Source organism: Trematomus bernacchii, unplaced genomic scaffold (genome assembly GCF_902827165.1).
Source record: "Trematomus bernacchii unplaced genomic scaffold, fTreBer1.1, whole genome shotgun sequence".
Taxonomy (NCBI): domain Eukaryota; kingdom Metazoa; phylum Chordata; class Actinopteri; order Perciformes; family Nototheniidae; genus Trematomus; species Trematomus bernacchii.
In genome coordinates, this window is record NW_022987547.1 from 11,522,695 (window position 1) to 11,550,620 (window position 27,926).

Below are 27,926 nucleotides of genomic sequence, written 5' to 3' on the forward strand. Positions count from 1 at the left end.
GAATCTCATTTATATTTCCCTCTGTTGGTAGTGAAAAATGGAATGAAGATAATGTTTTTGTTTGTATGGGATTTTGGTCTGTCTTTGCCTTACAAACAAACATGAATACAGCAGTATCATGCTAGCCTATATATCAGGCTATATATCAGGCTATTTAGCACATGAGCACAGATGCAAACACTGTTTCCATGACCTTCACGTGCCTTTAGTATTCTTTCAGCTATAGCTTTTAGTAATAGCAAATGGAGAATAGCTGTCTATATTACAACAGTTTTAATGACAAAATCAATACTGGCTACTGAGCAAAAACATAAAGCAAATGGTAGACTCACACTGCAAAACATGTATATTGGTGTGGGCATGCTTTATTGTGTATAGTTGTATGACATCTACAGAAAAATGGCTTTGGACAGTGGAATACTTCTCTGATTCATGTGAGAAAATGATCTTTTCTCCTCTCTAGTTAAGTCAGGTTCTAATTATGAAGGCCAGTCTCTGAGCCCGCTCTGACAGCCCTCAGTCTTTAACATTAAGGATCTCTGGATGGCCCGTGGCCAGATAATAAGTCAGTTAATTGGCCAGCGTTTTCACTTTCCCCTCGCTTATGGTGATAAGTATATTATTTTTGCCTCCGTCTTCTACCACTGCCCCCCTCTCTTCTCTCTGCTGTGATATTTAAGTGCGGAATAATGACTGTGCTGAGTGGCTAAAGGTACTTTGAATTACGAAAAACGAAAAATACCTTTCTTTTGTGAAGCGTGTTGCTTTCTAAAGTTTGAAATAAGGAATCAGTCCTGACCGGCCAAGGTTATTTGTTGGCAAAGTGGACTGATTTGGCTGGTTGTTAAAGCAGCCTATACTTATCACAAACCGCCATCACCCAGCACACATTGCTGCAAATCAGGTATCCAATTAATTCAAGGCTGATTGAACACATCAGTTTAAATGAATGCTGTATGACTATACATTATACTTAAAGAAACAGTTATAACTTCTAATGTAAAGACACATTTTACCTGTATTCCTGGTCATTTACTCACATTTTCAAATATGGTTCAACATTTGTTTTGCTCCTGGGCTTTATGACATGCATTGTGTGGCATACATCATAATTATAAATAATATATGTAGAAAAAAGCAAATATCAATACAGTGGTACATTGTATTGATTTTGGTTCATTTCATTTTGCGTGCTTATGAAATAATCCATTCCTAGCCTGTGACTTCATCAGACCTCACACTCAATGTATTGATAGTGCAAGTTAAACAAAACACATTCATAAGGCAGTCTGTCAATGTTCCTGTTGCTCCGGAGGATATAAACTAACATATATATGCTGACCTAGTTGTCTGATTGAGAAAAACTCAAATATTTAATTGTATTAATGGAATTATGTTAGGGATATGACACAGAGGAAAAGATGATAATTTATCTTGCTCAGTAGATCAAGAACAAAATAAATATATAGATAATGGAATATACAGTAGCTCTGAAAATGATGTCATGAATTGTGATTTTTTTTTTAATGTTATATACCCTTAATCGTCCCACAGAGGGGAAATGTACATTCTGCATTTGACCCATCCTAGTGTTAGGAGCAGTGGGCTGCCATTATGTATGGCGCCCGGGGAGCAGTGTAGGGAACCTAGCCATGCTCAGGGACGCCTCTGTAGCACTTGGTCTTTCGGGGATTTGAACCGGTGACCTTTCGGTTCCCAAGCCAATCCCTATGGACATCGCCACCACCCCACGAAAAATGTTTCTCCCTAGGTGTATTTTAGTTTTTTTTTTTTTATATTTTCTTGCTTATAAAATACTTTATGACATGTTAATGTATTCAGTTATTTATCATATGAGTCATTATTATGCAACAGTTTTATAAAGGCAAACCCATTAATAGAAGACATTGGTGCACTGATTAATCATTCACAATCATACTAGTCTACTTCATATTTGGCAGTGTCTTTGGGGATTCCTTGGAAGATACCACCTGTGTGTGAGAGTGTGTGTGGGTGAATAGTCATACTTTGCCAGAGACAAAAAATCATGAGACAGAGTATCCCACAGGGTTGTGTTACAAAAAAAGGACTTGTATGTGTATTGTAGTCCAGCCATATTCCATCATGATTGGATTTTTCCCAACATGTCCCACAATGGACAATGTCTGAATCAATATTCCGCTAATAACACATTGGTGAGTTCCCGGAAAGCCGTTAGTCATTAGACTGACATTTGACCTTTGTCCTCTGACAATAGCTGCTACTGAAGGAGTTACTCATTGGTCCGACCTTTGACCTCATTATGCATTCTCTGTCATTGCAGTGTTTTAGCGTTCCTATCTGGCCCCCTGAATGTAATTACTGTGAGTTGAATGCAAACACCAGCACATACACATTCCCTTCAATGCAACAGAGACCATTGTTCACATGTTTTCGGTTCCACAAGGACAACGAATGACAAACACGTAGGCATTCAATAGAGGCTCATTTGCCGTAATTATTACTACAACGGTTAGGGCACAAATTCTAGCATATTTGCAGTAAGGAAAAGGAATGAACACAAATAAATAAATGCCAGTTATGCTCCATCTTAAACTCAGACCTGTTGATCAATTACTGAACAGTGATGAAGCTTGCACTGATTTAGGCAAGGCAGAAAATTGACTAAAATGTACATGCTGAAACAAAATAGAAATCTAATTACGATATCATCAAAGCATAAATTATTACTCTGACACTCTGAATCCACGGTATAGGAGGCTGCTTGAATGCTGTGTGGAGAAGGACTCACCTTCCCTTTTGATTGTGTCTCATTCTGCTTATTGACACATTCAAGTGACATTGTAAACTAATGTGTGTAGTGTATTCATATTGTCCATTGAGCTTAATTAATCTGGCTAACTGGGCTAAACCGACTAGCATGATACAGCTGACAGCTAATTGGTGCACTGCCAAAACGTTCTGGATAAAACCTGCTATCCAGGAGTAAAAGCTCTAAAATGAGGTCCCATAACAACAATGGCATAGCTAACCAAACGTCCTGTACTATATTTTTCGATACGATTACATGTACTAGAGCGAAGCAATTTGAAGAAATCAAATATCCCTTTATTTTTGACCAAACACCTTAATATTGTGACAGTATTGTAGGGTTCGCTATTGATGCTTGTATTTACACAGTGAGCATTTTGATGAAACATCATTAGCCAATTGAATGTAATGACTAAGCTTGTAAAGCCAAATATCATTACAGTCAGAACGACCTGGTACACTCATAATATAACATCACTTTAGTGTCATTGTCACTTAAAATATAAAGGTATATCTGTTCTTATTTTAGGAATTATTAGGAAAGTATTGCCTTACTCTAGTCTAATGTGTACTGTTACAGTCATACGTAATATGATCTAATGACCATTTCCCTCATAGCTCATCTGGTAGAAGAATAAGTAGTAAGAAGGATGTACCACATGTGTCACATCCTGCAGAGCTTGGCACGAATAAATACTGTCATAAAATCACCACCAAAATGAAAGTCTTCACAGCTAATTGGCTGACTGTCCTGCAGCTGCTAGTGTGATCTCCTCTGTCCAGTGGTTGTATTCGCAGCCAGCTGTTCTGTTCTCTTTCACTCAGCACATGACCTCATATCCAAACCCCAAGCAGCTCCTCAGCGCTGCGTATCGTCTCCCGCAGTGAGTGTCCTAGCAGATGTTACACTGAATTACCTCCTAGCCTAGCAGGGACTCGCTCTCACTGTAATCAAGCTGTGCGTGTGTGTGTGTGTGTGTCACAGTCTGGCTCGATGGCTGCGTTAGCTCTCCCAACAGTTGTTCTCCCAACCACCTGATCTCACTTACCAGCCAAACTTTCCCACAATTCAGCGTGTCTGCCAGTGCTCTGAGTCAGGCATCCCCATCAACAGTCTCCAGAAGAGCTGAGATTAGCAAATGCTAATGCTAACTCCTTTCCAGTATGTATGTGTTAAGTGAGAAGGGGTGTGTGTGTGTGTGTGTGGTTATTTTCTTGCCTTTAAAAGCTTCCTGTAAGTGAAAGGTGGTCTTTGTCCTTCTACACTTTGAGCTAATGTGTGCTTCCATCTATAGCTCTAACTATTTTTCCCTCACAAAAGCGGTCACACCATAGCTTCAGTTTGTATTCCCTGTTGATGCCCAGGGCAGTGTTCCTCTCTCCTCTCTTCCCAGTATAATCTCTCTCTTTTGTCTCGTGTGCATTAGACCGCTGGCACAGTTCGAGTCTAAAGACCAGCACAGGTGGCACATAGCACTAATGCACCGGATATGGACCAACATGGACTTCACTGTGCCCGCTCATCTATGTTGGCCGTCTGTCTAAATGCACATTTTTGTGTTTCTCTTTCGCTGTCATTGTTATGTGGCCCGATACAAGAGCCAATCAGGACTCACAGAGGGCACGGATGGATGAGCAGAAAGGGTTTTTTGATACAGAGAGTCTCAATGTTATGTGTGGAAATGTTCCTCCAGGGGCTATTGGCGAAGGGAATGGTGGTGGGGCTTCTCGCATTAGCTGCTGCGTCTCCAGCTCACTTCATTCACTCACAAACTCTCCAGAGATCTTTCTTTCTCTGCAGCGAATGAGGTGTGCTCTTGTTGACTGGCTCTTCTAGCCTCCCTGATTGGTGTTTTGGCTCCAAGGCCCTGTAGCCACATGTCAGTGGTTCAGCTCACACATTCTGCCGTTCTGCACCAGCAGCATCTGACAGGATCCCCCTTGTCTCTTTTCCTTTGCCTCCTCTTCTTTCTGTCTCTCGCTGTTGGCTAGACGCTTGTTTTCTTGTCTATGTTCTCCGGCTACCCATCACACAACAGTTTTCTCCACTGCAGCAAGTGACAATCGACAGATGGCATAGGATTTCATAGGCTACCTCAATACACAACTGCCAATATTTCTGAGTATTATACGAATCGAGACATGAATCAGCTAATATTCATTTGGGTAAGATTTAAGATAAGATAAGATGGACCATAATTGATCCCCGTAGGGAAAACCAGGTGTTGTAGCAGCAACAGAAAAATACAGAAACAGAGATAGTACACATTAGATAATAATAATAACAATAAGATTGAATGGTGCAGCCTGATGGCTAATGGTACAAAGGACTGTCCGAGGCACTTTAACTTACTCTTATGGCTGATGGGGCCTCATTATTTCCGTCAAGCACTGAGAAAAGACGGACCACAAATGATTGGTTTAAATGGTCCCGTGACGGAGTGCTCTGCTGTGTGACAGACACGTAGTTGTTTCATCAAACAGCCTGTGGTCTTTTCCCCTGACTTAGCGCCAAAGCAGTGGGAATAATGGGCACTTTATTATGTGTATCTTCATGCATGAATAATGGCTTATTTGTCCGGTTGCCTGTCTCCGCAGTGCACGTGTTTCATAATTGAGCTTGAACAATTACTGGGCGATTGTGTGTGCACGCAGTTCGTGTCTCGTTGTTTACTGGGATTTGTTTTCCCGCTTTGATGTTCCAGTCAGGGCCCAGGTGCTCGCGGAGCGCTTGGTGTTACTGACTGGATAAATTTTTTTGTATTATTATTCGACCCCCATTCACAAGCCAAGCACATGTGAGAAGTAGTTTTCGAGACTACAGGGATACAAAATATGCTGAAAACTCTATTGCAACCTCATCTCAAGTACATTATTACAAACCACTTGTCAAACCACTCTGCTACAAACCATCTCATCTGGTTTAGCATCTACAGGTTGCCAAAGTCATATCCCACAGGCAACATATCTGCTTATTTGTTATTGAATTTATCCGAGCGCTGATGCCAAAATGTTCTCCTTTGCCTAGAGGCTGTATTCATGCCAGTACTTGGCTTGCATCGTAGATAAAACTGTTATACAAAGATAGGTGGTAAGTTTGAGGGAAAAACATGGTGTCTTATCGTGGTATTGGGCCAACACAGACAGAGCTAAGCTTTTTCCGATAAATACCTTGATATGTCTAGATTAGGTCTTACACAATACTTACTGCTGATCGGAATGTAATTCCACAATCTTCAAAGTCCCTTTAAACCATCTGGATTTTTTTTTATTAACCTGTTCTGAATCTGACATAACTCTTTCTGGGTACACAAAAATAATATAGTCTATGCTCAATTTGTATGACGTGTGTAACAGTATTGTGATTTATATTTTTAGTCAAATATTTGTTTTATGTATATAGTTTTTATAAAATAACGCTTTGTGGGGAAAAATAATGCTTGGTTCCAAGACAACAAGGATGTAATGGTGGAGTGGCAGATTGACACTAATGATTCACGTCATGTTCATACTTGAACCATTCAGTGTGTTTCCTAGCAACACATTGTTATGTCTCTCTACTCAATTCGTTTTTCCCAACTCTCTATGAAAGGCACTTAATGTTACCTACATAAGCTCATCATACCTCCATAGAAACAAAAGCTAGCTGTCAGAAATTGTGAGTACAATAATGTGTCGCTCTCTATGTCTGTGCCTGGTTCTACTTGTTTATTGTTTGTTTATTTTGTTATGGTTTTGTGCACAATTTTAAAATACACATGCCTAACTAAATAATATACAGTGCAGGAAGAGGCCCACTGGACTTATTTAAAACCTCAACCTAATTGATGTTAAAAGATCACTATGCTCTAAGTCTAAAGAACACAACATGCATATTTGGTAGAGAGCATTACTAACAAGTAGTTGCTGTGCCAGTTTTGAGCCAATGGAGGGTGTATTGATTATTGTAAACACTGGTCTAACAGCAAAGCAAAATGCTTTGTAAACACTGGACCACAAAGAGCACTGTGAGCAAGACAAATACTCATCAGGCTGCTTAACGCTAGCTTTAACTGGAGTTAATGACCATGACTTTGGTCATTAGGGTCATTTTGCAAGTTGCTTATTACAGTAACGTGAGTGGAAGCATATGACAACAAGGGTATTATTTTCCATGTGAAGATTAACTCTACTTCCCATAATGTGCTGTTGTTGTACATGTCGTGAAACAATGCATACTCTAGCAGGATGAAGCATTTCAAAGTGCTGTAATTTGAAGTTGAAGTACTTTAATTCAGCCTATCTTGAGATATCAGTATAAATATAGTCCCTTGTGGTATAGCGAGTGAGCCAGAAAGCCAGTGTGTTACAAGTCTAAGTGCTCTGACGCCTATATGGGCCCGTGATTTCAGACTATATCAGATCCCAGACAAGCTATCAGATGAACTCTTTCTACAGGATGCAGAGACAAAGCGCGCTGGGTGCAGCTCAGACACACTCAGAATCCATTACTAGGCTCTGCCGCCGCTGTACGTACTCCTAACTGAGTTTCCATTGAACCCTAGCAGGGCTCAGCGCAGCTAGACTGTTACCGTAACAGGTATCTCAGCAACACTAACTGATGCACCTGAGGAAAAAAACAAAACATATAGTGCATACAAACTACGATAAATGGCAGACAACTTTAACATTTGTTCAGAAAAGTTTCTACACTCGGCTGAAAGTTGGGGTATCAAAAAAGAAAAGGCAACAGAAAGAGACTTTTTGATATTGTGGTGCCTGCTTCTGCTTCCTCTGCTCTAAGCTTCCATGCTGTGCTGCTACTCGCTGCTCATTGTAACCACCTTGTTTTGAGTCTAGACAGTGTACTTTGATTTATATCACCTCCCTCTCTATCCCCTGATAAAAACACACCAGGGTACACGTAGATAAAAAGGGACAAATGAATCAATGTTGGTGGAAACAGTAATTAAATGAAGTGCAGAGCTGCTGGTGCTTAATAAAGGATGCAATCCTGTCAACTTACACGCCCTGATTCACATATTTGAATTCCCTTAACTTGGACAACATTTTTAAAGCCATCATTTATGTAGATGTCCAATAAGGGTTGATGGTATATGTAGTCCATTGAAGCATTCAACTCGATTTAGTCAATGTAGCACGCACTGAGGGATATGCTGTATAGCTCCATGGACCTCATTTTACCATCAACCCTGATTGGACCTAACCTAAAAGGTTGCAAATGAACCCTTTAATAATAACCTGTGTCTTTTTGGTTGTACACACTCTCAAACGAGCATTTCGTCCTGTAATGCTAACAGCTAAAGCTGAATAGTCTCTCTGCAACATCTCCAGTAATTCTGACAAGCTCTCTGCAAAGGTTGTTCTTCATGCCTTGACCTTTTCAATAATGTATTTTACTACAGGGCTTTATATAGTACTATTTGTGTGTGTAGGAGTCACTGGAAGTTTGTAAGCCATCTGAAATATATCGAAAACCTTGAAAGGAGCCTTGAAGAAAAGGATGGATACCAAGGCAAAGAGAGGAGAAGGAAGATAAACAAGACAGATAAACAGAACGGTGAAAGAAGACGATATGTACCATCGAGTCAACACAAACCATAACCCACCCACCTCAGGTAAACACTGAATGGGAGAAAGACAGGATAGGAGTAAAAATGGAGGCAGAGCAATGGAGGATTATCAAGGACAAAGAAGGACGTTTGCCACAAATATATACGATGTTGGGGGAAGGGAACCAATAGAGTAGACGACCAGCTGTTCTTTACAGAGGCTGACATCAACAGTGTGTCAACCTGTGTGATAAAGAAGTTATGAGCACATTTCACACAACAGACAGTCCTTCATTGTCATTACTTCAAAGGGTACTACAATAGGCTGTAAATTACAATGCAATTTTATACAGTGCCATGAAGTTGACAAGGGGCATTATTATTCATCGATGCCTACTTTCACAATCTCCCACCATTTCTACTGACACTGATGTGCTAATATGATATGCTTAGAGAAAAACACAATAGCAGATTAAAATATGTGTTGTTTGAAGATGATTTGCTCACAACATGCAGCATATTGCTTTTGGCGAGGTACACTGGATGCATAATCATGTCCATTTTCACAGGAAATATACTTGCATGCTTCCTGTTAGTCTAGTGTGTATGCTACAAGTTAATACAAAATGTTTGACAGTCTTTGTAATGTAGCATTGCCAAGTGTTCTCCTCCTCAGTCTGTGAGTCAGAAATATCCTCCTGCAGGTTTCTGGACTCCTGACATAAGTTTCCTTCCCTCTGTCTCTTAACAACACATCCCAGTAGAAAACCCCTGTTTCCCCTCCTCTGCTCTTACTCTACTCGCTCTCAATTCTGCCCGGTACCCAGCCAGCCAATCACAGAGCAGAGATAGCTGCAAACACACTTCCTCTGCAGCTGCTTTGCTTTGGAAAAGTGCTAGGAAGTCCTACAGCTAGATTCTCAAATGCAAACCTCGAGGCGTTTACACGTGTTTTGTTGTTTTATTTATATTTTAAATTATGAAATGCGCCTCTGTGTGTGTGTGAGGAAGAGATTAAAGGGAGAGGGAGTCTAGATTATTATCCACTTCACATTGGACAGTGGATTTGACAACAAAGCCGGCAGACTGTACAAAGGGCTGTGGCGGTCGCTAATCTGTCATTAAGGCTGCTGCATTTTCCCTGAATTGCTCTTTTTTATAGTCCACACAAGAGATGTACACACACACACACACACACACACACACAGAGGCATACATGGGATTAGTGTGTAAGCCGTCAATAGAGGGCACTATTAAAAGAATGTTTTCTCTCATTACACGAGATGACCCCCCGTCTTCTTGTCCTGATTGTGTCGGGGGCTAATGTTTATGTAGCCTGGCTGTCGCTGCTCACTGCCCCTGCTAGCTTATTTAGCTTGTTATGCTAAGTGAGGCTCACTGGAACTTGGGTTGCTGTTAAACCAAACCCCAAGAGCTAGGTGTGTCAATGATCATATTTAAGATACACCTTTATTTTGAAATTCCCATGACACTGACAAATGACACGCCTTTCTAAGCATTTAACTAAATGTCTAAGTTGCTTTGGATAAAAGCGTCAGCCGAATGAAATGCAATGTAATGTCTTATTGTTTACAAAGAACCAATATAATATTATTTCATGATAATGTTTGCGGTTTACACCCTTAAAAACCAAGTGCTGCTGATCTTGTTTCCGTGATTTAAGACAACATTAACTTAACTTAACCTCATGACATATACTGTACTTCCACATTACTGGATTTAATTATCTTCTAGAGATGTTGGGCCAAACTGAATTGTAGGGATCATACACGGTCATAGGCAAATATTCCCTGCAAGGAGACACACATTTGCTCTTCCCTGGTGTTAAAAACACAGAAAGTAGGGCGACATCAAACACAGCAAATAATGGAAAGCTCTTTACTTTTCTCCTAATCTTCTCTGGCTAGAAAATTGACCGAGAAAAGAGCTTCAGGGTTGTCATTGTCAGAATATTGAACACTTTCTAAAGTGCAGTCTGAGCTCCTGTCAGCGTGCAATAGAGAACAGTTGACAGGTTTGTGTAGGCGTGTGTTTGTTAAATGAAGCCCCACAACACAGATAGCAAGTTATTTTCGTTGTGAAGCATTATAACATCATGAAAACTGCCTAAACTTGACCAATAAGGATAATCTATGATACGAGTTGCTTCCTGTTTTAGCATGCATGAGTTTGCAGTGCAACTTGACTCACATGCTTTCCATTCATCCATTGACGTTTTGAGTTGCAAATGAGTATTCACATTAGCAAGTGACTTTCGAAGTGGGTGCGTGAACATGTGTTGATAAAGTGTGCAAGCTTGTCATGCAGAGAACTCGTTGACTTTGAGGCGAGTGGAGCTCCTCTTCATCATCCTCTCACTCTCTTCCTTCACACTCACCATGAATGCTCGCTAATACGCACCGTGCATATGCTCCCTCTCTCGCTGTCACTTCCTCCTCTCACGCTCCGCAGGGTGACTCAGTTCTCTCTCTCTTTTTCTCCTTTGTCTCTCTTAGATCGCATCTGATGCCCAGGCTGAAGGAGTCTCGCTCCCATGAGTCATTGCTCAGCCCCAGTAGCGCTGTGGAAGCCCTGGACATAAGCATGGAGGACGAGGTCGCCATCAAGCCTGTTCACAGCAGCATCCTCGGGCAGGACTACTGCTTTGAGGTGAGGGGGGCTCACACACACATGCAGTACTGTACATGTACACACAAATACTACAGAACATCCACACCTCTGGCCCTACTTCATTAAAGCGCCAGCATACAGTTTTCATTCTGGTGTTGCTATTTCAGGCATCCTATTTCAAATGGTCCTCATTATTATCAGCATTGACAATTATGAGTGACAATTCTCAGTACAAAAGATAGGCAACTCGAAACATATTTTGGTCAGGCTTATTCACTTTAATATTAATTGTATACATGCATTTTTTACGTATTCCTTTATTTATTGCACAATATATCACTTGCACTATTCTCTTGAAGTATTTTACGTCTTTTTTCATTTTATGTCGATGTATTTCTTAAGTATGTCGACCAATTGGAGGACCAATTGGAGGACCCTGGGAATAAAGATTTTTGTTTTATTCTGAATATGACAATAAAGCCTTTAAATCTTAAATGTAATAGTAAGGAGCCAGTGCCAGAGAGACATTTAAGCGTACCCCCTTACATTTTTGAAATGCCAAAATATGCACTGTTGGAACAATAATTTCAAATCCAGCGAATACATTCACTTTCTATTGAGACTCCACTTTGTGATGAACAGTTTACAGACAGCTTTTCTGCATTAAATAACAGAAGCAAATGCCTATGCCTACATTTTTCTGGTTGTAGAAAGTAAATGGAAGCACAGCGATAATTTGTTTCAGTCCCTGGCTTTGTGAAAACTGATGAATCGTCATGATCATCAGCGGACTGAAGTCATTTCCAACGAATTACCTCTAATTACTGTAGGATTCACGTGTGCACAAACACATATATGCATACATGCAGCTGGGAGCCTCGGGTGGGGTAAATGACTGAATACTTTGAATCCTACACTCTCTACCGTAGAGAGCAGAAATCTTCACTAATCTTCATTATCCTGCTCATTACATCACGCCGCTGGTTTTTTTCTCACTCCGTTCTGTTCTCTCTGCGTCCCACTGTGGGTTTTTTAATTATCCAGTCATCATCCCGCCTGCCAAGCCACCATCTCCGTCCATTCACACATTCAGTCATCCTCAACACTGCCAAGTCATCCTCATTGTGTCTGTGTTGATAAGCTCCTCTGAGACAAAGTGGTATTTAAGGACTAAGTTTAGTAAAACATGTTGTTCTCCATAGGTCACCACCTCCACAGGAACCAAATGTTTTTCCTGCCGATCATCCGCAGAGAGAGACAAATGGATGGAGAATCTGAGGAGAGCGGTGCAACCCAACAAGGTAAATACGAAGCGGGTGGGACGATACTGCGTGCCGCAATCACCGCTAATAAGTTCATGCCCGAGTGTCCCAATTCCACACCACACTTTGCAACATTGGTTATCATAAAGACAGTGAGATACACGGTGTTGAAATTGTGTTGTAACTCCAACAACAACGCAATCTGATCTGTGGCCTCCAGCTGTGCCCTTCCTGCATGCACACAGAGGACACAGAGGTTACATCGTGCTCTGCTCCTGAGCATTGATACCATCTATCATATGACAGACACAGCTGTGACACAAGCAGAGTTGCATCACGCATCAAGCCGAGAAAATAGTCCTCCTCTCAAAGCTTCATTATCTAGTAAATCTCCCTCATTTGAAAAAAACAATCCTTAATAACGTTGGAGGCCTTCTCCTCGGCTGTTTTTGGCAAGGAGGTGTCTCTATTTTTTTGCTTTGTGTTTTTTAATTATTCTATGATTTTGAGGGATGAGATGCAATATTTTTGGCAAACATAAAAACTGGAATCAGATAGCGGGATTCTTTGAGATGAGGAAGTCTCAAGAGTTGTATTTAATTGATTAAACATATTGTGCACTGCTAGGAGAGAATATTAAAGAGGCCCTGTTATGTTTTTGGGGGTAACATAGTGACATCACTGCGTAACACTTGCGCTTCTATTCGCTAGCAGTCCAACACATTGTACCTGATAGGTTAAGGGGCGAGAAATCTCTAAGTGGTTGGCCTATCACAACAGAGCCAGCCAGCTAACCAATCAGAGCAGACTGGGCTCTGGTTTCAGACAGAGGGGGAAAGAGGTGCTGCAGCACTGGCAGAACATTAAAGCATGGAGACATGTCACTGAAGAGACACAGAATACAAATATGAACTTGTTATAAGGCATAATAGGGGCCCTCCAAGGTAACACACCAATGTACACACACTTATAATATCAAGACTAGTTATCCACTAATGGGTAATAAAGGTATCAAGATAAATAACATTGTAACAACTCTAACAGCTAAGTTAGATTGCTCCTTGTTATACATCTCAATATGTAACGATCTACAATGATAAAGTACATATTGTTCGACAGAGATGAATCTGACCGGGCATTATGCAGGACCCAGACGACTCCACCTGTTTCTGGTTTGCAGCTCAGTATTTGTTTCTGGGACCTCGTCTGAGAGGTTTTTTTCCTACGCTGGTGCTCGACAGAAGGAAGAAGATGCTCATATAGTTAAAATATGGAATAACAATGGAAATAAAAAATAGATGCAGTGACTTTCCACACCTCTTTACCAGAGATGTAATCACTGTAAATGGGATTATGTGTTCTAAATGATAAACCTGAGCAATTTAGCTCGTGTATAAGAGGATAATTATGGGTGATTATGATAAAAGGCTATTAACACAAGTATCATCTTTCCAGGCTTGTGTTTAATTGGTAATACATTTCCGTGTGACATAATAACCCAACGTTTAATTGGTGATGTGAGGCGTGATGAACCCAAACACTTGATCTCCTATTGTTTGACGGATCAGCCTCTCTACTTATCTCCCATCTAATGCATATTTTGGACAGTTTAGAAACACCTGGTATTTGGATGAAGAGAAAAAAACATGTGACATAAATGATTTTAATTACATTTTTCTCAAGCATAGCTACCGTTATTTCAAACATCCACTGGCATCCTTGTGTTTATGTAAGGCTCTGGTGTTTCTCTCTAATATTGTAATTATTTGCTCCTTTTTCGCTCTCTTCGTCTTCAGCGGTCATTTTCAAGGCAATCTGAATAATAGTCCAAAAATATGCCCTGCTCTTGGCAACAAATCTATTGATGACACAAGAATGGGTTAGCACTCTGTGAAACAGTGTAGGAGTACGATTTTCTTGCTCTCTAAAATATTGAAAATGCGGGAGATAAAAGATTTATAATTATCAAGTACTTTCTGAGATGTCTCTGTCATTTAAAATGGAGAAACTTCGACGTCAAGGTTAAAGGAAATGACGCATTTGTATGTCATCATTTAACTTCTGCGGTCATTTGATTTATTTCGTTTTTTGGTATGTTGGATACGTTTTAAGGTTGGTTACTTTCAGCCATGTGCTCCAACTAGAAGCCATTTTGAACCTTTTCTCTTATAAACTTCCCTGTGGAGATAGTTTTGTAAACTGTTATAGAGGCCCTATTTAGCTTTTCCTGGGTTTTCCCTTCCCTGTAGTAATATAGGTTTGTGTGCATGTAAATGGTCTCAAAGGATAAAGTCCCTGTGTTCCATCAAGAGGGAGTTGGTAGTGTATAGACCTTTGTCACCGCGACATAGTAACATACCTATTTATCACTCGCTCCAACACATTGTACATGAAATGGGCGGGACATCTCTAAGCGGTTGTCCAATCACAACAGAGCCTTCCACTTTCAGACAGAGAGTGAAAAGAGGTGCTGCAGCACAGGCAGTATGAGAAAAATAAAGCACTTTTTGAACATTAAAGCATGGAGACATGTACACACACAAAATACATATGCACCTGAAAATAAGCTTAAACTGTTAAAAAAAACGTACTAACCGACTTCCTTTCCTCCTCTACAGGACAATAGTCGTCGGGTGGAGAACTTGTTAAAGCTGTGGATCATCGAGGCCAAGGACCTGCCTGCCAAAAAGAAATACTTCTGCGAGCTTTGTCTCGACGACTCTCTCTACGCCCGCACCACCTGCAAACTCAAGACTGACAATGTTTTCTGGGGCGAGCACTTTGAGTTCAACAACCTGCCCGCTGTCAAGAGCATCACAGCCCACCTGTACAAAGACACAGACAAGAAGAAAAAGAAAGATAAAAACAATTACATTGGACTCGTCAATATCCCCATCGCCGCGGTTACCGGGCGACAGTTTATGGAGAAATGGTATCAGGTCAGCCTGCCAAACCCACCTAAGGGAAAGACCTCCGGGCCTATGATCAGGATCAAGGCCCGCTATCAGAGTATGAACATCCTTCCCATGGAGATGTACAAGGAGTTTGCAGAGTACACCACCAACAACTACATGCTGCTGTGCTCCGTGCTCGAGCCTGGGATTAGCGTGAAGAACAAGGAGGAGATGGCGTGTGCGCTGGTGCACATCCTGCAGAGCACCGGCAAGGCTAAGGTAAGAACCCAATATATGATTTATTTCCATTTTACCCTCGTTTGAACTCTCCAAGGAGACATACCAGATAACAAAACATAAAATGAGACCATTATTCTGCTTTGAGGCACTGACAAGATATTAATAAGGTTAGCAATTCCTCCGCCGCCTGCTCATGCTATGAACTATTGACCCCCCAAAGCTGTAATACAGGGCAGACAAAGAGCAGACAGACGGGTGATTTCCTCTTGCTGCACCAGCCGGTATTACATTTTTAACTCAAGCTAATCCCTTACATGTATCCCCCGCAGTGCTTCACGGCATACCGATGCAGGACAGAAGCACAATGTTTCCACCGCTGTCTGCAGCAATGAAGCACAGGGAGATTAGTCTGCCACAGCAGGAGCCACGTCTCCCTGACAGCAGGCAGTTGGGCTCAGATAATCTCACATCCAGCACAAATGGCTGTATTTGACTTCATTTTGACAGCACAGCGTTTGCAGGGAAACAGACGCAGGCATTTTCTACCCTGCATCACATCAGCATGGGGCATGAGAGGCAAAGCTGTCTTATTGGCTGCTGATGAAGAAAGGGATATAGAGAAAATGAAAGCTGAAATATAAAACTATGAGTCAAAATTAACCAGCAAATATGTTAAAAACAGGCTATTTCTTCAAGATGTAATGACAAAAATGTACAGGGTCCAGCCATTTAAATAAAAAATATATACATTGTAAATTGAATATCTTTGCGATTCTGTCTGTTGGCTTGAGAAAATAAGACTTTTAAGAGATGTCAAACTGTGTTATGGGGATACATACAGGGAATCTTTCACTATATTCTGTTACTTAAACTAGTTTACATTATTCATTTAGAAACGTTCTGCTAATAATGAAGGCTTTATAATAATACAAATAGATTTCACTCAGTTCCAAAGCATTTCTAAAGATCAAAAGATATTTCTTTTGTCCCGTTGTCCTTGTTTTGTTTGAAAAAGCTGTCTGCTTTTAGAGTAATATTTCTTCAGTCGGCTTTCTTCACTGCGGCCTGGACTCTTCGTCTTCTCTCTTCAGTCGGCCGCGACAGCTTGTGCCTCAATTGAGTTTTCTCTTTGACAGTATCTCATCAGCAGAGCTTTGAAACTTTCTCTGACTTTATCACAGCTCAGCAGAGTGATGAACGATCAGTGCCTAAGAAGTGATGTCTATCCACACTGTACCGCCGGTTTAGTCTCAGGACTGATGGATGCTGATGGATGGGGGGGAGGGGGGGCTGCTCTGGTCTCCTGAGAGGCGGCCATGTCCTTAATTACCTTCAATTAATCCACACTTTCCCAGCACAGCTCTAAAACTTTTACTTGTCTCATCCCTCCAAGTCTTCAATGCTAGCTAGTGGATGTGCTGCAAAATGAATCACTACTTTTTATTGAAATGACATATATGGATTAGTGCAATATTCTAAGACATATATATATACTAAGCACAATATTTGTTAAAGGCTAGTTATGTGTTGTAACACTATTTTTGTGAAGCTGCAGAGATATTATGTCATACAAATCATAGTCAACAGATAACAAAAACGTATTTGATTGGTACAGATCCTCTTAAAAAAAGTCACCTTATGTTCATTTAAATATGTTTTTTAATGATATTGAGAAAAATGATGCAAAATGATCAACTCCTCTCAAATCGTAATCACTAAATCAGTCAAAATAATCTTCACGTTTTGCATCCTTAGAGCCGCCTTTAATACACAATAGATATCCAAGGTTGCTCTTAATGAGATTGACCCGCATACATCCCATTTCTGTTCCAAGAAAAACAAAGAACAAAAACAAATCCTCTTCATTTTCTCATTAGCTGGCTGTAAATACAAAGACGAGCTGTTGTTGCCTCTTGAAAAATAGGCAAACAGAAGCTGTCGGATTGACGTAAACAGGAAGCATTAAGGAAAGCTGCTTTAGAAATGTCAAGTGTCAGGGCTGTTAGCTGCAGCTCCCTCTCTCAAAAGACTTTCATCCTTCAACACAAGTGGTCTGACATATGTATTTAGACAGTACGTTTTGTTAATATATCCTTGGTGGGTAAAGGAGTGTTGTTTGGCCAAGCACAGCACACGGCAATACCAATAAACCTCATTTCAAAATCCTCTGCTGCGTAAGTACGGCCAACTTTGGTGCAGTCTTTGCTAAATGTATCAAATGTTGGCAAATTATTTACATTCAAAATATGGGTGGAGAGAGTGTACATTTACAAAAGCTTACAAAATGAAGTAACAGAAACAACAGTTTTATTATGTTCCCGATATTCAAAGTGACTTCATGTATATTTGATGTCATTACTGGTATACCGTAACACTTCCAAAACAGTCAAAACCATTAGTCTGTATCCATGTATTTGTACATACTGCCAACTTTGATGTGGTCTTTGCCACATTAGGTACATTCTTTCAAATGAATGACACATTTAAATAAATTGTAGTGAGTTGGAGAGAAATTCTGTGAATATACAAGAAACCAAATTTTATAAGAGGCGCCTGAATATGTTCACGATAATACAATGTGTATTATTAACTTGTTTTTTGAATACCAGTTATTTTGAATAAGGGACACACATACTTCCAACTACTCAAATCCATGAGTCAGTGTCTGTTTATTCCAGTACCCCAGTGTATTTCAGTTTGTAGTTCAGACAGAGATTTGCATTGCTGTTGCATGAGACAGCAACTAAGCAAGAGTGCGAGCACACACTCCTCCACCCAGCAGGGGTGAGCGGGAGGTGAGCGCTTCTTTTCGGCGATGCAGCGGTGACTTTGTAGTTCTGCTGATGGTGTTTAATCAGCTGTGTACAGGTGGAAAACATCTCCTATCATTGCAGATGGCTGCTGTTAGGAGATGCAGATTCCAGGCGGTATTAGTATGCACAACACCGACTACACTCCTGTTTCTTCCCGTGTCATTTTATCACCCATCACCGAATAATTACACCCCAAATATCCCGCTCCGTTGCACACTGGCTCCTTCTCTCTGGTTCTCTCCCTACTTTCCGTCTTTGTCTTCCTTCATCTCTCTTTCATGCTCCATTGCATCATGAGGCCAAAGCTCTCAGGAGGGATGTCATTACGGATGCTGTATTGATGTCTGGATGCCTTGGTGAGCAAAACGGGCGCGCCCTTTGGATGCTAACTTTATACGCACACACCTACGTATAAATCATAAGCCTAAATCAGGTGGTAAGTCAGTTATTACATGTTACGCTTGAGCAAGTAGGCTGTCGGTTGTTTTAAGATACATGTGGCTTTAAGTATTACATGGAAAGGTCAGAAGTGCATCCTTTCTCTATCAGCTGATCTTATTTGATTTTGAAGCCTGTAAATCCAACCGTAAGTGGAAATGAAAAATCCAATCATGACATTTCTGCAGATTTCCTGTGATGTAAGGTCACTGCACCAGTCTCTCCTTCCCTATGGGATATGATGTTATATCCACACACACAAACAGCGCTGTTGGAAGCTCCCACGGTTTCAATAACAAGACCCTGTGCTGTGTTGGAATTGCCCAGAGAAGTTCACCTTCCTATCGTCTGAACATATCCACCGCTGGCATGAATCCTCTGCGTTATTGATCTAGTGTTCTCGACGCCGCGGCCCTCGGGGGAGGATTATGTTCTAATTGTGTTGCTTCTCCGCATCGCGTCGCGACGATAAGGAGGATTTACCCTCATGATCACTTGGCAGATTCGAGTGAGGATCTGGTTATTTAGCCGTTGGGTTTTTATATTACTGCATCCAAGCCCTTCTTAAGAGTGTGAAATATGCAAGACTCTCCTCTCTACCTAACATCCTCTGTGGTAAACTGTCGCCAGCCTGAAGCACAACTCCAGTTACATTCAGCACAAACATCATATTAATGAATGCAGCGCTGTCATCACCACAGCTGTAATGCTCTCACACAGCTTGTACATAACATGATGTGACAAATGATTTACCAACGCGGCATGAAAGGCTCTGGTACTATATTCCTCTTCCGTCTTTTAATGAATCAGTTGTCCCCTGAGAGGACCAGCGAGCATTTATGACATGCTAGCTAGCTGTCAATAATCTCTCCATTAATATTGGTGTTATTGACGTGACATTGTTTTTTTTCAAACCCACTGGAACTGTGCTTCTCCAATGTATTCTGTACTTGCTCTTGTCTGAGACACTAACCCCTTTAATAGCTGTAATCTTGTGTTTTCACTCATAAGAAGTGAGCATTCTTAGGATGAACTAAGATTGATGTTTGAAGTGTGTTTGAGTGAGAGAAGGAGGGCACATTCATAACGGGAGATGTTAGCTATTCATGTAGTTATATATCTACTATAATCAAATCAGGAAATAAATACCAAACGCATCAAAGCACTCCTCACAGGCACTCCTATTTGCACTTCAAAGGCAATGCATCATATCTTCAGACTGTTTGGTAATTCCAGCAGGATTTTTATTGACCATCCCCTGACAGCGTGGAGTGATGGAGGAGAGGTGAAGCAGGGAGAGGTGAGGAGAAAGGTGAGAGCACTGACAAGGAGGGGAGGAAAGAAGAGAGAGAGGGAGAATGAGATGTTATGGCTGTGGCACCAAACAGCAGCAGACTGCAAGGAGAAACATTCAGCAACACATCGATCTGGACCCTCCTGACGTCTCTGTTGGCACTGAGAATACAAAGACACTGTTCTCTCTGTCACTTCCTTTTTATGATATTCAGTTACCTCTATGTAGTTTAAAGAGGCCCTATTATGCTTTGTTGGGGTTTGCCCTTTTCTGTAGTGTGCTATACAGATTTGTGTGCATATAAATGGTCCCAAAAGCCTGGGAAATCCCTGTGTTCCCTCCAGACGGAGTTTCTCTCCCACACATTCCCCCCCGACTGAAACGCATCCATTGGACTCCTTTGTTTACTTACGGAACATAGTGACATCACTATGTAACACTTTCGCTTCTATTGGCTAGTGCTCAAACACATTGTAGGTGATAGGCTAAGGGGCGGGACATCTCTAAGTGGTTGACCTATCACAACAGAGCCGGCCAGCTAACCAATCAGAGCAGACAAGGCTCTGGTTTCAGACAGAGGGTGAAAAGAGGTGCTGCGGCACAGGCAGTATGAGCAAAATAAATAGCTTTTTGAACATTAGAGCATGGAGACATGTCCCAGTAGAGACTCTACATACTGATAACCTGAACATTGGAGCATGGAGACATGTCCCAGGAGAGACACTACATACTGATATGAAGCTGAGCATGGAGACATGTCCCTGTAGAGACACTACATACTGATAACCTGAACATTAGAGCATGGAGACATGTCCCTGTAGAGACACTACATACTGATAACCTGAACATTAGAGCATGGAGACATGTCCCAGTAGAGACACTACATACTGATAACCTGAACATTAGAGCATGGAGACATGTCCCAGTAGAGACACTACATACTGATAACCTGAACATTAGAGCATGGAGACATGTCCCTGTAGAGACACTACATACTGATAACCTGAACATTAGAGCATGGAGACATGTCCCAGGAGAGACACTACATACTGATAACCTGAACATTAGAGCATGGAGACATGTCCCTGTAGAGACACTACATACTGATAACCTGAACATTAGAGCATGGAGACATGTCCCTGTAGAGACACTACATACTGATAACCTGAACATTAGAGCATGGAGACATGTCCCAGGAGAGACACTACATACTGATAACCTGAACATTAGAGCATGGAGACATGTCCCTGTAGAGACACTACATACTGATAACCTGAACATTAGAGCATGGAGACATGTCCCAGGAGAGACACTACATACTGATAACCTGAACATTAGAGCATGGAGACATGTCCCAGTAGAGACACTACATACTGATAACCTGAACATTAGAGCATGGAGACATGTCCCAGGAGAGACACTATATACTGATATGAAGCTGAACATTAGAGCATGGAGACATGTCCCAGTAGAGACACTATATACTGATAACCTGAACATTAGAGCATGGAGACATGTCCCAGGAGAGACACTACATACTGATATGAAGCTGAACATTGGAGCATGGAGACATGTCCCAGTAGAGACACTACATACTGATAACCTGAACATTAGAGCATGGAGACATGTCCCAGTAGAGACACTACATACTGATAACCTGAACATTAGAGCATGGAGACATGTCCCTGTAGAGACACTACATACTGATAACCTGAACATTAGAGCATGGAGACATGTCCCAGGAGAGACACTACATACTGATAACCTGAACATTAGAGCATGGAGACATGTCCCTGTAGAGACACTACATACTGATAACCTGAACATTAGAGCATGGAGACATGTCCCTGTAGAGACACTACATACTGATAACCTGAACATTAGAGCATGGAGACATGTCCCAGGAGAGACACTACATACTGATAACCTGAACATTAGAGCATGGAGACATGTCCCTGTAGAGACACTACATACTGATAACCTGAACATTAGAGCATGGAGACATGTCCCAGGAGAGACACTACATACTGATAACCTGAACATTAGAGCATGGAGACATGTCCCAGTAGAGACACTACATACTGATAACCTGAACATTAGAGCATGGAGACATGTCCCAGGAGAGACACTATATACTGATATGAAGCTGAACATTAGAGCATGGAGACATGTCCCAGTAGAGACACTATATACTGATAACCTGAACATTAGAGCATGGAGACATGTCCCAGGAGAGACACTACATACTGATATGAAGCTGAACATTGGAGCATGGAGACATGTCCCAGGAGAGACACTACATACTGATATGAAGCTGAACATTAGAGCATGGAGACATGTCCCTGTAGAGACACTACATACTGATATGAAGCTGAACATTAGAGCATGGAGACATGTCCCAGTAGAGACACTACATACTGATATGAAGCTGAACATTAGAGCATGGAGACATGTCCCAGTAGAGACACTATATACTGATATGAAGCTGAACATTAGAGCATGGAGACATGTCCCAGTAGAGACACTACATACTGATAACCTGAACATTAGAGCATGGAGACATGTCCCTGTAGAGACACTACATACTGATAACCTGAACATTAGAGCATGGAGACATGTCCCAGTAGAGACACTACATACTGATAACCTGAACATTAGAGCATGGAGACATGTCCCAGTAGAGACACTATATACTGATAACCTGAACATTAGAGCATGGAGACATGTCCCAGTAGAGACACTATATACTGATAACCTGAACATTAGAGCATGGAGACATGTCCCAGTAGAGACACTACATACTGATAACCTGAACATTAGAGCATGGAGACATGTCCCAGTAGAGACACTATATACTGATAACCTGAACATTAGAGCATGGAGACATGTCCCAGTAGAGACACTACATACTGATAACCTGAACATTAGAGCATGGAGACATGTCCCAGTAGAGACACTACATACTGATAACCTGAACATTAGAGCATGGAGACATGTCCCAGTAGAGACACTACATACTGATATGAAGCTGAACATTAGAGCATGGAGACATGTCCCAGTAGAGACACTACATACTGATATGAAGCTGAACATTAGAGCATGGAGACATGTCCCAGGAGAGACTCTACATACTGATAACCTGAACATTAGAGCATGGAGACATGTCCCAGGAGAGACACTATATACTGATATGAAGCTGAACATTAGAGCATGGAGACATGTCCCAGGAGAGACACTACATACTGATATGAAGCTGAACATTAGAGCATGGAGACATGTCCCAGGAGAGACTCTACATACTGATAACCTGAACATTAGAGCATGGAGACATGTCCCAGGAGAGACACTATATACTGATATGAAGCTGAACATTAGAGCATGGAGACATGTCCCAGGAGAGACACTACATACTGATATGAAGCTGAACATTAGAGCATGGAGACATGTCCCAGTAGAGACACTACATACTGATAACCTGAACATTAGAGCATGGAGACATGTCCCAGGAGAGACACTACATACTGATAACCTGAACATTAGAGCATGGAGACATGTCCCAGGAGAGACACTACATACTGATAACCTGAACATTAGAGCATGGAGACATGTCCCAGGAGAGACACTATATACTGATATGAAGCTGAACATTAGAGCATGGAGACATGTCCCAGGAGAGACACTACATACTGATAACCTGAACATTAGAGCATGGAGACATGTCCCAGTAGAGACACTACATACTGATAACCTGAACATTAGAGCATGGAGACATGTCCCAGGAGAGACACTATATACTGATATGAAGCTGAACATTAGAGCATGGAGACATGTCCCAGGAGAGACACTATATACTGATATGAAGCTGAACATTAGAGCATGGAGACATGTCCCAGGAGAGACACTACATACTGATATGAAGCTGAACATTAGAGCATGGAGACATGTCCCAGTAGAGACACTACACACTGATATGCACCTGAAAATGAGCATTAAATGTCTCAGATACATATTCACAGCAAGGAGTTAAATTGAGCCCAAAAAAGCCTTGTAAGGCATTTTTTATTATGAAAAAGAACATTTGCCTACTTTAACATTAAGTTACTTAACAATAATTTGACATTTGAATACTTTTACGAGTGGGCTATAAACATAATTCCCCTTGTTTAACATCTTTAAGATCATTACTTCAACACAATAGAAATCAGGACAGAAACCCAAACAGAAATACAAACACACGCGTAGGGAATATTCTCAGTTAGTCAGAGTAATCATCAAACATGAGGTTTGGATGCTGATGACACTTGCTGTAAGACCCCCTCCGGTCAAAGCTAACCTCATAACGATCATGTGCACCGCTAGCTAAATCAGGAGCGCTGCAGCCCTTCCTGTTTTTGTGTTGAATGACAGGCCTCTGTGCATAGGGAGGAGCTGCTTCCATTTCCATTTGGCCCTCCAGTCCTTTCATTCAACCCAATATGACCCTCACAGGAAGAGCTGCCGGCGATGACTCTGTAATCCTAGCCACCGGGTCTCGAGGGAGGGAGACCAGGGGAGGCAGAGAGAGAGGGAAAGATGAAGGAGATTAAAGGGTGGAGAGGCGGGAGTGGTTCCTGTGTTCTCCCCCGGAGTCTCTCCTCAGCCCTTGCCCGAGGCTGAAGAACCAGCCTCATCGATCAGACAAACTGCTACTGTTATAGGGTTTCATTTCCCCATCGCATTCAATTATTTTGTCATGCCTATCTGTAACGATCCTCCAATTACTGAGCCCCTACAAAATGTGTATTTGTTACATTGCTGCACACTCAAAGCACCAACAGGTATATTCCATTTTGTTGGTTTTCTAATGATTTCCATTGGTTCCACAATCCACTCTCCAATAATAATGTTTTTTTTTCCTTTTACAACCTGTGAAGAAGGAATAAGCATTTATGCCAAAATAAAAATCTTAGTTCGTGCTCTGTTGCACATCGTTGAAATATAATATGTACACATGGAAAACAAAATGTACATCATTAAGATACCAGCAGGACTATTATCTACATCGCTTTTACATTCAGCGCACATAAAGTGCATTGATAACATTCAGGTGGGCAAAGTGATAAATCAGCGACACTTAACTTGAGCCGAAGAACATGTTCTGTTACCTCCTCTTGCTTTTTCACAGCTCCAGTATTATCCTTTTAAGGCATTTTCTTGCTCTCAACCTTGTATTTCTCTGCTTTATATTGCCATAGAAACACAGAAAAAACCTCTGAGCATGCACAAAGCACACGCCTGACGCTTTAATCGTCTACTTTTTCTCCCTTTTCCTTCCCATGACTCAAGGTCCAGTAATTGCAATGCGTGCCATTTAAAACATCGGCGTGTCTTCAATATGGGCCTGTGTTTTTATATTTCACCTTCATAACTCGCAGCTGCAAACTAAGCAGGAGACTATCTCAGAATAGAGATGTAAGCAAACACACAGTGCCTAGAGGTAGATAGTTGTGTGTACAGCAGTGTATTACACAAGACTTTATGAGTTTTACAAGGAGCTCCTCATCCTCTCCAACAGGGCTCAGTTCCCGTATTATTTATTAGATCTGATCAGCCGTGCTGCATCTACCCTCCACTCCAGCCCTAGCTTCATATCGCCCCCCCCCCCCCCCCCCCTTTCTCTGTGCCCTGTGTGTTGGCTTTTTTTGAGGCATGGTTTGGCTGATGGGATGTGGCAGCGATACAGAGAGCGTTCTACTTCTCCTTATTAGCACTGAAGCAGAGGGGACGGGAGTTGAGGGGGGGGCTGCAGGATTGAGGGCGTCAGAGAAAATGCTGAGGGATGATGGGAGGGAAAAGGGAAGGAGCTCCAGTCTCTTTTTAGGTCTTGGTCGTTTATACTTTCATAATGCCAGTAGTTCTTCATGTCCTAACCTATTAATAATAATAATGCATCACATTCTTTATTAGAGCGCTTTTGCAGGTGCTCAAAGCGCTTTACAATTACACATTACACATATTAGACATGTAAGAGTCATTACTGTGGACATTACCCACAGGAGCAAATTCGGGTGAAGTGTCTTGCCCAAGGACACAGCGGCCTGGCGCAGTGGCGGCCGAGGCGGGTTTCGAACTGGAGTTCACCAACGCCCCTTGATCTGATGATCGACGCTCTAACCCACTGCGCCAAAATCGCACTAAAACTAAAACATGTATGCACTTAGCATTGCTGCGAACCATTTTCCAAAGCATACTTAAGAGCTTTGCATTGATTTCCTATAGTACCTTCCAGGCAGACTTTAATGTTATTTGACACAGGTGAAAAAGTATTGGCTGCAGTTTAGAGTGGCTAACCGGAGTGATAAGGCTGTTACAAGTTGGTCTGAAGAATCTGAGCAAAGGAGTATATTATTATTAGATGTGTTTCCCCTGATCAGTTAAGGTAGCATTTACGTTAGGTTAGTTCTTCCTACTTCCTCCAAAGGTTTGGGAATTGTTTTTCTGGACTGCCACAGCAAACTGTAAAGTTATTGGTCACAGCTAAAAAAACAAAACAACATGCCATATTTGACACCCAGGCTTTGATTAATCTTCTCTTGGTTTTGTAGCATCCCACAATGGCTAGCATAATCTCTTGGTCTGGTTATTATAAGATATAAATTCACATCTTCTTGGTTTGATTTTCAAAGCCCTGTCAATGCAGCCAGCTCTCGAATTAGGGATTGTGACATGTCTGTAAACACCAGAGTGGTCCATTTTCAAGTCTGTTTTAGTAGCACACTGAAAAGAAAACCAGGGCACAAGTTGCCACCTGGAAGGTAAGATATCAGTCTCAGCATATGGTTTGCACTGAAGAAAAGTGGAGATAATGTGTGCAGTTTGTACTCAAGGCAGAGGTGAGATAGTGTGCAAATCCAACTTTATAGTCCCTCTAATTTCCTTATATCAATATGTTGTGATGAAGTTCTGAGAGCATGTACGCTCATACTCATAAGTTGCAGGCTCACGACATTCTGTGAGAGAGAGATTGTCAGCTGTGGTGGGCTCACATTTGAGTTTGAGGCTACCAGCAGGAATTGTTCCGGCTCTCAGTTTCAGTTTCAGACTCTTTCCTTCTCTATTTCCTCCAATCGTCCTCTGTCTGTAATCAGACCTGGATTTGCCTCGCCTCAGTGGCCTCATAGGGAGTACAGAGGAGAGGGAGGGAAGGAGGGAGGGGTGAGCCATAGAGGGGGAGAGGAAAGAGAAAAGATCATAATTGCGATGACATTTTCTTATTTCTAAAGTGTTACATAAATTGTAATGGTGCCAGCATAAATGAGATTCTTGAAGTAGAAAATATCATCGGAAACACGAGGGGTAATTTACTGTGCAGTAAAGTTCACTAAGGTATATTTAATTAGACTTTTTTGAAACTAATCAACAGAACAATATACCCTTTTAATGTCAAGCAAAGTGTTCAAATGTATTATACAACACAAAATGCTTAATTTCACCTCCTTAAACTCAGTCAATGCCCTTTTGGCAGCAATTACATCCTTGAGCCAATCACACGTTCACTTGTCTTAAAGTCAGTGTAGCTTTGCCTTTCTACTCGGGGTCATTGTCTTTCTAGAGAACAATCCCCCTCCCTAGTCACAGGCTTCTTGCAGACTACATCAGTTTTTTGTCTCCTCAGGATTCCCCTGAATGAATTTGGCCCTCTCCCCTCAGAAGTCGTGTGGATGCAGCTCCACAGCGTGATGCTGCCACCGCTGTGCTTCGCGGTGGGGGGGGCTGTGTTTATGATGATGTGCAGTGTAACATGGTATTTAGTCTTAAGGGCCAAAATGCTCAGTTTCTCATCAGACCGTAATAACTTCTTCCAGCTGACTTCAGAGTCTCCCACATGGCTTCTGGCAAAACTGCAGCCGTGACGTCTACGGAGGTTTTTTAAAGATATTTGTCCTCTTCCTCTTCTCCTCCCCCCCCATGAAGCTGTGACTCATGAAGCATCCTGATCACTGTGGTGTGTG

The 27,926-nt window shown here is 41.6% G+C and overlaps 1 protein-coding gene across 1 annotated transcript in view; it reads left to right on the top strand.

Annotated features, from left to right (window-relative positions):
* Positions 1–27,926, top strand: part of dab2ipb (DAB2 interacting protein b) — a 106,396-nt gene that overhangs the window by 53,195 nt on the left and 25,275 nt on the right. The window contains 3 exon segments of the mRNA XM_034123236.1: positions 10,880–11,033; positions 12,197–12,295; positions 14,875–15,429. Of these exon segments, the coding sequence (XP_033979127.1) occupies positions 10,880–11,033; positions 12,197–12,295; positions 14,875–15,429 (808 nt within the window).